A 16,156-nucleotide genomic window follows, 5' to 3' on the forward strand; every position below is an offset into this window, starting at 1 on the left:
AAGTAATTTTGGATACGAAATATATTTTGTTTCCACTTATAATCGAACCGCGTTGACCCGACCTGAATTCCAATAAGGATAATGTATTGCACGCTGTCTACCATTGATGTTATCATCTCTTTTATTTCATGTCACAATATTCACTGGATTTATGATGAAAAGTTGTGATGATTCATTTGAGTGTAATGATGTCATTTGATGATTGCTTAATAGTAATGGATATGGCATTCGCCTTTGGATTGAAATGTCGGGTTTTTCTCATAATTACAATCAACATTTATTGTGCCTGCTCCATCCACTTTTCCGATGTAATGACAGTCAGTACAGGAGTAATACTTTTATGGTTTTTTCTCGATAGTCTTTCAAATCTGGGGACTCGTGAGGATAATATATTTTTTATTTATTTTTTTTTTTTTTGCCAAGATGAGGGTCATTTAAATGGATCGATATTTGAAGGACGAGTTTTATATATATGCGTGTGTGTGTGTGTGTGTGTGTGTGTGTGTGTGTGTGTCTTTCCAGTGTGCGGTAGTTAAATGGTTGAGGACAACCGGGGAGGTCAGAGTAGTCAGAAAGAAAAGAAAGATAATAGGATTCAATAGTCTGATGTCACGTCCGTCCAGCAACGAGCAGCTTGGTTCTAAACAAAGAAAATCGGTACTTTTTATTCTTCATGCTGACTAGAACTTTTTCATATATGTCATGTGATCAGAATGAACAAAAAAGTCAAAACATGATCATATTTTAATGTTTTTCTCCTCTGGATACACTTTTATGCTCGTCGGAGAAGTATTTCATAAGGACGTCCGCCATTGTTCCGATAGTTTAGAACCAGTTACCTATGCGCCATTACGAGGGAAGTGACATCTCGACTGTTAAACCCTATTGCAATGCGACGTTTCGATGTCAATATGATGATGCTCTACCGACTGAACCACAGAATTATCCCTTTTCCCCTCCGCCCATTCCCCCACCTCATGTTTTTGTTGGTTTTTTTTTGTTTGTTTTTTTCTTTTTTCCAACAATCGGAATCATAATGTTCACCTTTATTGTTATTATTTACAATTTACCTTTACAGTATAGCAGCTGTCGCCTCTTTTCACTTTTATTATAGCACTGTCATAGGTCAACAAAATAGTGAGAATTACCGTCATATATCACTCATTATCTTTATGTTTATTACCTAGTCAGTTGAATAGCAATACAGCTACCGTATCAGGGTTTAATTACCTATTTATCTGTTAACACAAAATGTTAACAATTACTGAATTTAGATAAAGAACAAAAAAAAAAAAAACAAAAAAAAACAAAAAAAAAAACTTATTTTGCGGACCGTTCTTGTGGTTACTTGTTTTGTGCTTTGTTGCTTTGTTCCTTTATTTCGTAGATGCAAATGAATTTATGTGAACTCTCAGGAAAGTGAATAATGATAATACAATAATTAACTGATGTGTTAAGAAATATAAAAAAAATAATAATTAAGTGATATTTTAAGAAATATATTTTAATAATTAACTGATGTGTTAATAAAATTTTAAAAATTAAATATAAAATAATACTTAAGTTATGTTTTAAGAGATATGAAATAATAATTAAGTGATGTTTTAATAAATATAATATATTGATTAAGTGATGTGTTAAGAGATATAAGATAATAATGAAGTGATGTTTTGAGAAATATGAGATGCCAATTGATGTTTTAAGAAATATAAAATAGTAATTAAAGTGATGTGTAAAGAAGTATAAAATGATAATTAAGTGATGTGTTAAGAAATATAAAATGATAATTAGGTAATATGTTAAGAAATATAAAGTGAAGTATATAAGTATTGATAGGTGTTTAGATTTAATGTGGTCTCTACTGATATTACATTTTCTTTCTGTTCTCTTTTTATTTATTTATATCTCTATTTACTTATTTATTTATTTATTTTATATCTTTTTCATCACGTTCTACCTAACAGCGATTAGTTAGTATCAAGTTTCTGTATGTGTGTGTGTGTGTGTGTGGGGGGGGGGGGGGTATTTTTATTTTATTTTTCAATCTGGAACCGGTGATCGATTGACTAAATAATGAACCTCAGTTAGCAACATAATAATGTAAATAAAATCGTATTAACAATAATAATTATGGCTATTATAATAATAGTAATAATAATAATAATAATAAGTGAGCAAATTGGGGGTTAATAATCTTGCTCAAGGAGAAAAAAAACGAAAGTGCCTGAAGCGGGGCTCGAAACCGGGACCTTCCGGGTCACAGTGCAATGCCTTACCCACTCGGTCACTTCGCCCCCAATAATAATAATAATAATAATAATAATAATAATAATAATAATAAAAAATGCGACGGTGATTATGGTTATAATAGTAATGATGGAGATGATTATTATGATTATTATTTTCATCATCATCATCATCATCATCATTATAATCACTATTGTTGTTATTAATGTCGCTGTTCTCGTTAATAAAAAATGTGATCTCACACAAATAGAACACAAGACAGGCCAATGAATTAAAAAAAAACCCAAACACAACGTAATTCTTTTAAAGTAATCTGCCGTTGTCTTTTACCATTTGTTATAACAGTCACGAGAACGCTCTTAAACATGGTAAAAATAATATGTTCTTTGTTGAAAAGCAGCTTGAAGTGGAGTATTTATTGTGTCACCAGCCGTGAGTCACCCGGGCGTTTTTTTTTTTTAAGAAATAAGTTACCGTAAACGATGTGACGATCATTCATTACGAAGTACAGACCTGTTCCTAGTATCACGAAAAATGTGTGGCTTCATCTGCTGAACTGCATAACATGTAGGTACGGCTAGTTGTCCTAGTCCTAGTGGTATGACACTTGCTTTCGGATCGGAAGCTCCAGGGTTCGAGTGCCGAGCGGCTCATAGTTGAGTCATTGGAAAGGCCTTTTACTTACATTTTCTCACCGTCTTAAGGTGTAAAATGAGTGGAGAGAAAAATAAAGTGAGTAGATGTGACTCTTATATAGGGGAACAACACAAAACAAACAACGTTTCGGCCCTTGGCCTTCGTCAGGAGACAAAAAACACAAACACAAATATGTAAATTTACAAAAGATATGATATTTTGTAAATTTACATATTTGTGTTTGTGTTTTTTTGTCTCCTGACGAAGGCCAAGGGCCGAAACGTTGTTTGTTTTGTGTTGTTCCCTTATATAAGAGTCACATCTACTCACTTTATTTTTCTCTCCATTTTACTGGCTCATTTAGGCACCTCTAGCTTTTGTAAAATGAGTGCCAGGCCGTTAACAGTTAACAGCGTTGTCTCTATTCGAAAAATAAATATTGTAATATCGCCTAACAGACGTCATGTCTCGTCTTCCATGTTAAATGTTGCTGTTGGCTAGGAACCCCCTGTAAAGCGATTTGAGCACTTTTGGTGGATACTGCGCTATATAAAAGCTCAATTAAAAAAAAAAAAGATTCCTGTTGAAAAGAATAGTTTTGTGTAATAGCATACATTCAGGACTTTAGAGCATTTCTGATTCGGCGGAAGTGACGTGTACTTATTTGCGGGTCTGATAACCCAAAGTGTAATGGGGTCACTTTTGTAATGGAATTACTCTCAAACCAATGCAAAGTATGGTCCATTACGACAATGTTAAATCAAGCCCATAATTGCGTTATCTTATCAGACCTGCTAATATTAATATGTGCACGTCTGGCGGAGGGCAAAAATTGTTGATTTATAAAGTTATTTATATTGAGTTCTCACCCCCCCCCTCTCTCTCTCTCTCTCTCTCTCTCTCTCTCTCTCTCTCTCTCTCTCTCTCTCTCTCTCTCTCTCTCTCTCTCTCTCTCTCTCTCTCTCTCTCTCTCCACTCCCTTCTATTGAAAACAACGAATTACTGAAATATTAAGTGTAAAGGTTTGCCTAAGTGTGGTACTGGTATGGCCTTATTTAATTTGAGATTCCTATAACATTGTGCAATGGTTAACTAGTGTGCATATTATGTGTAAGTGTGTCTATGTCAATATATTATATTGTTATAAATGTGTAACCAAATGACAAATTGCCTACTTTTTTGAGGACAATAAAGATATTATTATTATTATTATTATTATTATTATTATTATTATTATTATTATTATTATTATTATTATTATTATTATTTATTATTATTATCATTATTATTATTATTATTATTATTATTATTATTATTATTATTATTATTATTATTATTATTATATTATCATTATTATTATTATTATTATTATTATTATTATTAGTATTATTATTAGTATTATTATTTACACCACATCAATGGGTTTTTGTCTGCTTTTTCTTCTTTTTTTTTTAAATAATGAAAATCGCTGAGTTTGAGACAGCCACACCTACACCACTAGGCGGTGCCATACTAAATTAATAGGGAAAGCCCTTGTCACAACACGCATGTGCTGTGAGTGGGCCCCTTTTTTTTTTTTTTAGCACGCGGCCTCAAGGCTCCCCATAGGCACCCTCAAGGCTCTAACTCAAGATCAAGACTCACGGCCGCGCCTCAGGGTGAACCTGCGTCGTGGATGTCCGCTTTAAGGGGTGGAGGTTATATGGTTATGTTATGTTAATAAAAGGCCTATTTTTTAAAAAGCTATTTATATTTCGGTTGTGGCTTGATAGGGTGGATTTATAAACATTTTTTAAATCCATATTTCAAGGTTTATAATAACCCACGGGTACATAACATTTTTGCTAAGCGTCAATTAGGTCAAGTAGCATGTCAATTTTAAATCAATTGGAAAATTATCAAGGTGGCTTTTTATCTTATCAAATTTGATTACATTTAACATCATTCGAATACCCGCATACCAAGCCAATATTCCGTGTGTAATATCCATAATAGCTATATTTCAGTGTATGCTGTTCCCCTACTTCCTTTGATATAATATTTCCACATTTCAAGTATCGACGACTAAAATCACAATCCCCTTTATTAAACCGCCGATATTTCAGTGTATTGAAAGGTGGGACAACAAAACTGCTGTACTCCGTTGTTTTGTTTTGATTTTTAATTTTGGCCATAAAATTCGTCCTTCAAACATCTATTGATTAAAATAACCCGCACCTGATCAAAAATTCTCGTCGACAAATCTAGAGTTTATTAACCAATTCATGCGATGCGTTTAGGAAAAATAATTACAATATCCGCCAGCCGGTCATAACGCACCAACACACAAAACTATGCGTACCTGAAATTAAACGTTTAGTCTGATTGATTGATTGATTGATAGAATTTAGTGAGAACTAATCATTAAAAAATGGCTGTCTAAAAACAATAACATAGAGTTGAGTGACGTCAATTTAGTTCCATCTAAAAAACAATAACATAGAGTTGAGTGACGTCAATTTAGTTCCATCTACAAATATTTGAAGTAAAATTTTTCTGGCCAAAACTTTTTTTTTAAAGTGTTTTGTCAGAGTGCGATGACAATTGGGACCCATCGTCTCAAAACAGTGTTATGTCCGGCGTGATAATGACGTTGAAATTGTAATTTATAATCAAAAATATGAAACTTGGGATACATTTATTTGTTTTATTGAAGAGCATGGTTATAGTTTCATTAACCATTTAACTATAGTTCTACATGTCAATAACAGCTGTCCTTCCTCGCTGACATTTCTGTTTAACTCACTCAATCCTAAGGATTTTTTTGCTACTTTTCAAAATTGGAAAAAAATGTATTTAAAATGAGCATGTACATAGATAGGTTTATTCAACTATCATTAACATGTAAAAACTAAAAGATAATACGCCTATAATTTGTCTCAGAAAAATGTAATAAATAGGCAAGGCGTAAAAGTAACCCCGGGTGTACTACGGATATAGTCGGTGTTAGGGTTGAGTGAGTTAATCAGTTAACTATCGTACCCTGGAAAGACACGTCATTGACAATTCGGCCAGAAAACTCGTCCTTCAAATTAAATATCGATCGATTTAAATGACCGTCATCTTGGCAAAAAAACTCTCAAACCTGGGACCTGATGCGTCTTTCTAGAGAACGGAAGTTTACTGGTTAACCTTCTCCTTACCAGCCATTTTCAGAATTTTCCCCAAAAACTTCACACCCACCCATCACAAAAACAGATATAACATCTTATTCAAACATAAAAGCAACAAGCACATTCTATACATAATATTGTTCGACAATATGAACTCTATTACAGAATGTCAAATTTTTATAGCTATAGCAAAAAGAAATGAAATCTGGATGAGAAAAGTGACGGTTGCATCATAACAAATGTGACGATTTTCCAATATGTGGTAAGGAGAGGGTTAAAGTGCACAAATCCAAAATTAAATTGTTATATTTCTGATCATTTTTACATTGTAATTACTTTTTGTCAACAACTTCATCCCGACATAATATCAGTTTTGACGCGGTGAGTTGGGATATGGAGTGAAGGGGAGGAGGGTGTGGACGCAGAGGATGAGAGTCGAGAGGGGGGAGGGGGTGTTTTGTTATTCGAAATCATCATCATAATAATAATAACATGTCAGTTTGTAATAATCACGCTTGATTGTTTATTTACACAGTAAAAGGGACTTTGTTTCATTTTAAAAATACTTTTAAAAATAAAACAAAAGCAAAAAAAAAAAAAAAAAAAAAGAAAGAAAAAGAATAATAACAGAGGCACTCAGTTGGAGTTTATTATATCATTATCATTACTGTGGTTTGAATTAGTATTACACTGTCATATTTATTTATCCCTGCTCGTGTTTTACTTTGGTTTTGTGTACTTGGTTCGTTTTTTAAAAAAAAATATTTCAATGCGAACTAGCGATTTCTAAGTTTTTGAAATGTAATGCATTTTGTAGGTTTTTTTTGTTTTTTTTTGAGAATAGATCGGTGTAGTTCAATGTGATTGTTTATGTGCAGAGAGGTTTATATGTTTAATGTACAGATAGATGTGTCTGTCTTTCTGTCTGTCTGAGAGAGAGAGAGAGAGTGAGAGAGAGAGAGAGAGAGAGAGAGAGAGAGAGAGAGAGAGAGAGAGAGAGAGAGAGAGAGAAGAGAGAGAGAGAAACTTTTGTATTCTTTCCTTCTATTTATTCATTTAAATTGTTCTTGCTTTTCTTTCTTTCTCTCAATCAGATGATGAGACGAGTCATGACATGAAAGCAAGTCCTTTTATTACATATAATTACTTGTCACAAGATAATTTGCAGACGTGTGTTTTTCAAATTAATCAGGAATGTTATCATTGATAATCGAATGTTAAGAGTCAAAAGTGTGTTGATTCAAGATCATTGACACAGACAATTTCCACACACCCAGTCTTTAGTGCATTCAATCTTTAAATGTTTTATGCCTTCAGTGAAGTTTTAATTTTAAGTCCTTAATCATCAAAAATCAAGCTCCACAATATTTACCTGATTTAATATATTTTTGAATATTTCAAGAATTTTTTGTTTATAAAATTAATATTTGGTTAAAGAATATACATAAAGCAGTTTTCATGATGAGGAAAGTTGACGCTAACGAGGAAGATGAGAGCAGTGTTCAGCTAATCACCTTTGGCAAAAGGGACCATTCGGACACACAGAACAAGGACAGAAATAAATCACAGGCGTCTTATGATGAGCCCTGGTCCCACCCTACCATTTTTGAATATGAGTTTGTTGTCAAGCCTAATGGAGTGGCAGGTAAGAAGCCAATCCACGTTTTGCTAAGAAATTCCATTGTATTGTTTTTGTTCGAGAATTTGATTTTATATGTAAACATGCATATTTGCTCTTGAAAATCACACCAACAAAATTAGAAACATTTTCTTCTATTTCTCACCGTCTTTTCTCTTCTTTTCTTTCCCATCCTTTTTTTCTCCATCTTTTCACCCTCCTCCTCATCGTAGCTGTCATTATCATCATCACCATCATCATTGTGCAGCTATCTGGTTTTGTGGTATGACACTCGCCTGCGAACTGGAAGATCCAGAGTGCGAGTCTCACTCTGAGAGGTGCATAGTTGCGTCCTAAGATAAGGCTCTTTACTCACATTCTCTCTCCATACACAGGTGTAAAATGAGTACTTGGCTGTTAACAGTCTGTTTCATATAATAACATGTTAAATGTTGCTGTTGGCTAGGGACCCCTGTAAAGTACTTTGAGCACGTTTAATGGATATTGCACTATAAAAATGCTGTTTTGAAAATCATCATCACCATGGATCATTAGTTAATTTTTGTCACCAAAGCCCCCACTATCTTTTACTTTTCCAGCCGACCATGGTGCTTCAGACAAGGATGCCTTCTTGCCAGTCAAGCTCGATCCCGGGCTTGATGCCTTTTCATCCTCTGCCACCAGCCCATCATCTGATACAACCAAACTCATTTACGAACTAGAGCGACACAGCCCACCTGACAGGTGGGTGTATAAAATGGTGGAAAAATAATATTGAAGAATTATACTTGAAATATTTATAAGTAGCTCCTTTTATTAAAAAAAATGTCGAGCACTATTATTTCATGTTTTGTTTTTATAAATTATATATATATATATATTATATATTATATATATATATATATATATATATATATATATATATATATATATATATATATATATATATATATATATATATATATATATATATATATATATATATATATATATATAATTATATATATATATATATATATATATATATATATAGTTTATAAAAACTAAACATGAAATAATATTGCTCACCTTTTTTATAAAAGGAGCTATTTATAAATATTTCAAGTATAATTATGAACAACTTCTACAATATTGTTTCGTGCATTCGCTCTCATCATTGTATAATTTTTGTTAGAGAATTTGATTTATATGTGAACAGGCACATTGGCTGTTGAAAATCACATCAACAAAATAAGAAACATTTTCTTCTATTCCTTGCCCTCTTTTCTCTTCTTTTCTTTCCCATCCCTTTTTTTTCTCAATCGTCTCATCCTTGGTCCTCTTCTTCATTCTTCTCATCTTCCTCGCCTCCCCCCTGTCCTCGTCGTAGCTGTCATTATCACCGTCAACATTGTGCAGGTATCTGGTTTTGTGATATGATTCTCGTCTACGTCTGGATGGTCCAGTGTGCGAGTCTCACTCTGAGAGGTGCATAGTTGAGTCCTAAGAAAAGGCTCTCTTTATAAGAGAGAGAGAGAGACAGAAAGAGAGAGAGAGAGAGAGAGAGAGAGAGAGAGAGAGAGAGAGAGAGAGAGAGAGAGATTCTCCATCTCCATTTACACTCTCATTCACTATCCCGTTTTTCTTTTCTTTTCAACAATCCAGATACAATCTCATCTACATTATCATGTTCATTCATGGTATAGCTGTTCTCATTCCATGGAATATGTTCATCAATGCCAAATCTGTGAGTATCATTCAACAGTTCACTGTCCACCTAATAGTGCAGACTTGCTGGGTCTAATATCTGGAGGAAAGTACTTTCATGATATTACCTGCAGTTGGTAAACAATTATCAGTGCTGGTTTCACAATATGGATAGAATTTGGCAATGTTAATTCGTTGCCTTAAAGGTCACTTATAATTGCTATGAAACAGATCACTAAAAAATAAAAGAGAGAGAGAGAGAGTAATTATATCTCTAGTCAGAATTAAGATATTTTGATGAAATAAAAAAATAAGATAAAGTACTCAGATAATGTGGATGAGTATTTATAGAGAATAAAAAGAAAAACATCTATTTTGATGAAAGTGGAGGTTTTTTTCATGGTGCTACATTTATGAAACTGTGCTTACCTTTTCAAAAGCCAACAATTTTGCTTTCGTATGTTTCAAATATGTGTCGGTGCATGACATAATCAGTTGGAAGGTGAATTTTGGATTTGCATTTTTTTTTTCATTTTCTGAAAGCATATTCTCCCCAGATCATTTTAATCTTTATTTGAAGTAAATAGGGTGATTTTCATGAAGTTATGGTCCGATGTATGGGGAAAGTATCCAGCAACTTCTCTCAAATTTCATACTTTATCAACTTGACTAGCTGTAAAAAATATTTAGAAATTAAGCTTTGATATTTCATGAAAATGTACAAAAAGGGTTGATTTAACCATTTATGACAAGTACTAATTTTTGAAAATAATTTGACCTTCTATCTAAACTTGGCAATATCTTAGTTCGAAGCTTTTCACCATCCGACTGATTATGTCATTCTCTGTAACATTTTCACAATATCTCCTTTACCCGTAAATTTCTGTTAACTCCCTCAGTACTTCGAAGATTACAAGCTAAATCAGGGTAATGACTCTTCAGCTTCCTTGCAAGACTACCGGGTAAATTTCATGAGTTATGTTGGGATGGCATCTCAGTACCCCAACTTCATAATGAACATCATTAATCTGTTTGCACAGTGTGGAGGGTAAGTCATCGCTAATGTACATTCATAAAATAAAATTGATGGAATGGGCAGGGCATTGGTGTGGGATAATGATCAAGAATTGATTCTTGGAGAAAATGCCAGAAGAAAAATAAATCCAAACTGGTAGGGATTCTGCAATGACCCAGTATTTTGCACCAATATTTTGTCTAAGAAAAGATTGAAGTTTGTCGAAATTTTATTGGATAGTGTAGGTGCTCCGAGGACACAATTAAACCTGTGTTACAATTCACTTCATTTTTTGGGAGGTAAAAATATAAATAAATAAAAGGATTTTTCCCTGGCCTGGCCAAAAAAAAACAAAAAAAAACACAATATATATGATTAAGAAATTGTTATAGTTAGTGTTTTGACTCGCTTTGTGCAAAGTAACTTTTGACATTTTTCTTGAAGTTTCTGATAGTTGCTCTACTTTATCAACAATTATATCACTCAAACCAGATAAGAAGTCATGGAAATTGATAAAATTTTCAGAAATAATCACTCCTTAAGTCATACAAATTATCAGTGTAGATCAGATAAGCATCTGTAACTGTCATTGTGTCTCTAAATTGGCAAGACATAGTCTAGTCATGAATTTTGAACAAGGGAGACAATTCATTTTGATATACGTGTTGCTTCTCCATCATGAAGAAATAAAGGGAGACTTCATGATATATAGTCATGACTTTGTGGCTATGTGGTCTAGTGGTATGACGCTAGCTTTCGGGTCGGAAGGTCCTGGGTTCGAGCCTCGCTCAGCGCATAGTTGAGTCCTTGGAGAAGGCTCTTTACTCACATTCTCTCACAATACTCAGGTGCAAAATGAGTACCTGGCTGTTATCAGCGTTGTCTCTGTCCGAAAAACATTGTAATATCGCCTAACAGGCATCACTTCCGGTCCTAAATGTTAAGTGTTACATTCGGCCAGGGACCCCTTGTAAAGTGCTTTGAGCATGTTGAGTGGATATTGCGCGATATAAAAGCTCAATAATGCCATGTTTGTAAATTATGGAACTATCATATTGTGGCTCTAGATAGCTAAATTAGGATAGCTCCTGAATCACAACCAGAGGGGCCAGTATAGAATTGGATTAGAGCCAGTTATATCTGAACCTTGCCGCTGAGTTTTCTTGGTTGATGGAAAGTATTTTGCAATAAAATAACATCCTATCCAAAGGCAAGCAATTGTTAATATCGAGCAATGTTACAAGAAAAGATTTTCCTTCGCGAACCTCATGGCTCTGAAGTACCACTGCAATGCAAATTTTAAAATATTTTTATCAACACTATATTTTTGGACATCTTTCTCTTTCTCTTCATCCAGTAACACGTTAGGTCTGAGAGTTCTAATGGGCATTATCACCAGTGTCATCATCTTCATTGTCACCGTTATCTTGGCCATGATTGAAACAGATGAGTGTAAGTGTCTTGCATCTATATCTAAGCTGTTTAACCAATTAACTGCTGCACTCTAGAAAGAGTATTTAAACATTTGACCAGAAAACTCGTCCTTAAAATATCGATTGAGGTTCCACTTACATTTATACTCATTGAAAAAATTACAAATGGTACTTAATGAACATAATTTTGAAATATTTAGTGGAAAGTGTATATTATTAATATTACACATTGGCTTTGGAAGAAATGTTTATGACTAAAATGTTAAAATTTCCTGTTTGAGTTATAGTTTGAAGACAGATTGAGATGAAATGTTGACATGACACCCAAAATGATCAAAATTAGGTTATACGGACAGAAGCAGTAGATACACAGAGATTTACCAGAACAGCATATTTGGTCTCGCTGCCATCCTACCCATGAAGTATACAGAGAATCAAACAGCTGCTACACACAAAACAGAATATTTTGAATAAGGAAAAGAGGACAGTAGGCGGTGGCTGGCTTATAAGACTATCTCTCACAATAAAAGTCTTCATTAAACTAGAAAGCTTTCTCACAAAACTCGTTTCTACTTATTGAAAGCTCTTACTCTCACCTGATTTGAATAGTGCAATGTGTATTAATTGCTTTACCCAAGAGGCAGGCCCAATTTTTTAAAACTATGAGTTCAAACTATCAGGAAACAATAACTTAATCACTTCCTCTCTGTGCCACAAATTTCATCTCCAAATTTATACATTATTTTTGTCCTTTGATTTTTGCAGGGGCAGAACTTTTCTTCTGGATAACCATGGCATCAGTGGTAATACTTAATTGTAAGTTACTATGGTTATATTCTAATTTTTGCTTTAAATTTTTTTTTTTTTAATTTGTTTGTTTTTATAAATCAATCTATTTATATTTTGAAAAACACATTCGACACCTCTAACCTATCTGATATTATTTCACTGTGAATCAGAAGTTGAAAATCAAATTTAATTTCAAAATAGATTTGGTGATTTTTGTTATTTTTTTATTTTTATACAATGACTCATTTCCATAGGGTTTTATTCTGTCCATGAAGGAAATTTTGTTATAACTCCTTCAATTTTCTGTCTTTTTTGTCACAGGTGCTGCAGGGATTTACCAGAACAGCATATTTGGCCTTGTTGCCATCCTACCCATGAAGTATACAAATGCTGTCATTTTTGGCAATGTTAGTACCATTTATTTACACATCAGACTCATAGAGATGGTTTAAGTAGAAAAGGATTAGTTGTTTTGAACATTATAATCTAATATTGTAATCGTTCGGTTTTTATTTGAGTGAAATTTGAGAGATTGATCTTGGGGAGTCAATATTCATTCTTTATTAGGGCAATGACAAGCTTTTTACCATCTCATCCAGTATAAGCTGTATGTGCATCACTCATAAAAAATAGAACCCATCATTTCTGTGATAACATCAAGGATATTTCAAAACAATCAGTTATGTTCATTTCTGTAGATGAAATATCATGGAAGAAACTGAAACAGGGAAAAATTTATTCGGGAATTAGCAAAGCATATAAAAATCAGGAAAATACAGAAAGCGTTTCGCTAAAATAAAATTGTGATTGACATACTGCTATGAACAAATAACCATATGTTTAATTGTTATACCTTGTGGATAAATCTACACCATTAATGGTAATCGGTAGCGTATTTTGCAATGTCAAGACCCTTTTAAAACATGCTTTATATCATATTTTGCTCTGAATGACACCCATTAACTGAAATGCATAATTATTGTACTTGACATTTAAATTTCTCAATCACTTAACACATTTCAATATAGATCAATGCAACTTTCGAACACAATCCTTAAGTTTCCCAATGATCTATTATCTTGTAGAATAACGCTTGTCCTATAGAAACTGCCAAACAAAGTGGTCTAGTGGATTGAGGTCTCGGGAATGTGGGAATAATTCAAAAGTCGTTCTTCAGATGAATTAATCATCAAATTTGATGTTTGAGCTGTTGCACCATCTTGTTGAATTCATATAAGTTCTTTATTGTACCATTTTGTATCAAAGTAGTCCAAAAAAATTTTCAACAGAGCGATATAATGAATGACATTAATCGTATCTGTCTTTCCATTCTGTTCCTCAAACCAAAATAACCCTATGAACCCATACATGCAAGGCTACTTAAAGGTAAAATATGTTGACTTTTTTATGAGCACAGTTTAGTGTATAGCTAACCTAATGTTATAAACTCGAGACACAACCTTAATTAGAATAGATTTTGTCATGAAAAAGATGGGTTCTGTTTTTTGATCCGTTTTTGTGTGTGTGTGTGTGTGTGTGTGTGTGTGTCACATTGTTTTAAGGCATATGGACAACATTAAAGATAGTGCCAGTCTATGCAACATCTTAATATGGCATTGACTGGGCATCCCATTTAATTTTCAACTAAATCCATTAATTTCAGTTAGCAATGGATCAATTCATAAACAATAAAATAAAATGTTTGTCTTAAATCTGAAATATTTTCTCACAAGTGCTTGTTTTTTTCATGTCTGTTTTTCAGAATATCTCAGGAACTTTTGTTGCTATTTTAAATATCGTTGTCCTTGTTTGTAAGTATACATATATATACTGTTTTTATTGGTAATGATTGTCCCCATACTACTCCAGTATTCGTTTTCTTCTCATACAGGAATCTGCAATTAATGATATCAGAGAAAAATATACCCATCAGACTACTAAATTTCTATTGAAAAGAAGAAAAACAAAACCACAGGCATCAAAAATTCATTGTCAGAAAAATTCATACCCATCAGACGCCTGACATTAGCATATATACAAAATTGTGCGATTGATTAAGCTATAATGTCCATTTTTGTAGGCAAAATTACTATAAACATAAACAGGAAATAGCTCATGTATTAGGTTGATAGAATGAAAAAAAAATCTGAAAAATAATGTAAAAATGGATTTCACTTGTGATGCCACATGATCCGTTTTTAATCCTTTTTCTGTTATTTTCTTTCTCTGGTTTCTCCTGGCACTTATAGCCCCATTAGTATCATACAAATGCTGGCTTCATTTACTTCTTCTTTCTTTGTTTTTTGTTTTTTTTGTTTTTTTTTGTTTTTTTTTTTTCTTTTTTATTTGAAGCTAAAATAATATTCCATCCAATAGTTGACCTAGTCTGTGTCGTGTTTTAGCCATTTTTCATTCTCTCTTTAAAAAATTTTTTTTATGTCAGCTATATTTTAATCATGTTCAATTTTGTTATGAAATTATGGGGATTAAATATTTCGAGTTGTTTATTTTGTTTTATTTATTAATGTTAAAAATATATTTTTAACGTCAAAGACAATTTTAGCTACTGTAAAACACTTTATTTTGTTGATTTTCCTGATATCAGTGTCGTCAGACCGTCGTACATCAGCCATCTACTACTTTGTTGTAGCCATTGTCGTCCTCATGGTAGCATTTGATGCCTATTTCCTCACATCACATTCTGTAAGTTCCACTTAATGGTGTATGCATTTTATTATTGAATTATATATAATCACTTGTTGCATTAAGTCCTTGCAATGATTTTTGAGAGTTACTCCTCTCCTTTTTTGTTTGTTTGTTTTTGTTATGTTTTTGTTTTTGCTTTAGGGGGGTTCGGGTATGTTTGGTTCTTTTCAGAGTTTCATCAATGAATTGTAGGTATTTGAAATTGAACTGATTTGAAAGGGGCATGTCAATCTGAATGTGAATATCCTTTAAAAAATGAGACATGCAAGTACTGAGAATTCAGGCACAAATAGAAATGGAATTCAATATTTGAAATTAATATTTTTTATTTTTTAGATGTAGGTAAGAATTTCTTTTTCAGTACAATGATGGAGTCATTTGGGATGTTTGTATCAACACTCATTGATATCTATTTTTAGTATTTTTTCTTGATTATTGACTAAACTGAGAGTCTTTCCTCGGAAGGCTCAATACAAAATATTAAAATTTATAATTTCTATTTTTCCCTTTAAAAAAAATTGCTGTCGACAGTAATATCAAAACTTACTCTTTACATTTTACATTTTGGTAAATTGATTTTTTCTCCTTTGGTAAGGTTGCATGACTTTTTACTGTGACAAATTAGGGAGCAGACACTGGTGTAAGATAAAGCTCTGAAAAAGTGTGTGTCAGACAAAGCAATAAAGAAGAATACAAAAGAAAAACCATCCCAAAAAAATTCAGTCTTCCTCGACTGGGAATGGCTGATTTTTTGGCATGTTTTTTTTTCATTGTATTTTTCTTTCTTGCTTCGTCTGCCACTGTTACAAACACACTTTTTCAGAGCTTTACTTTTTACACAAATTGATTGTCTTGATATTGTAATATTGCATCT

General features: G+C 32.8%; 1 protein-coding gene across 6 annotated transcripts in view; it reads left to right on the top strand.

The window, feature by feature from the left end:
- Window positions 1-16,156, top strand: part of LOC144966417 (equilibrative nucleoside transporter 1-like) — a 46,899-nt gene that overhangs the window by 20,618 nt on the left and 10,125 nt on the right. For all 6 annotated transcript variants that reach the window (XM_078902840.1, XM_078902845.1, XM_078902846.1 and 3 more), the window contains exons 2-10: window positions 7,130-7,680; window positions 8,253-8,397; window positions 9,298-9,379; window positions 10,239-10,387; window positions 11,712-11,806; window positions 12,553-12,603; window positions 12,898-12,983; window positions 14,339-14,387; window positions 15,182-15,279. In XM_078902840.1, the coding sequence (XP_078758966.1) occupies window positions 7,494-7,680; window positions 8,253-8,397; window positions 9,298-9,379; window positions 10,239-10,387; window positions 11,712-11,806; window positions 12,553-12,603; window positions 12,898-12,983; window positions 14,339-14,387; window positions 15,182-15,279 (942 nt within the window). In that variant the 5' untranslated portion in view covers window positions 7,130-7,493. The remainder of the gene's footprint in view (window positions 1-7,129; window positions 7,681-8,252; window positions 8,398-9,297; window positions 9,380-10,238; window positions 10,388-11,711; window positions 11,807-12,552; window positions 12,604-12,897; window positions 12,984-14,338; window positions 14,388-15,181; window positions 15,280-16,156) is intronic.

This window comes from Berghia stephanieae, chromosome 2 (genome assembly GCF_034508935.2).
Source record: "Berghia stephanieae isolate SIO BIC M18660-M18661 chromosome 2, UCSD_Bste_1.3, whole genome shotgun sequence".
NCBI classification, from domain to species: domain Eukaryota; kingdom Metazoa; phylum Mollusca; class Gastropoda; order Nudibranchia; family Aeolidiidae; genus Berghia; species Berghia stephanieae.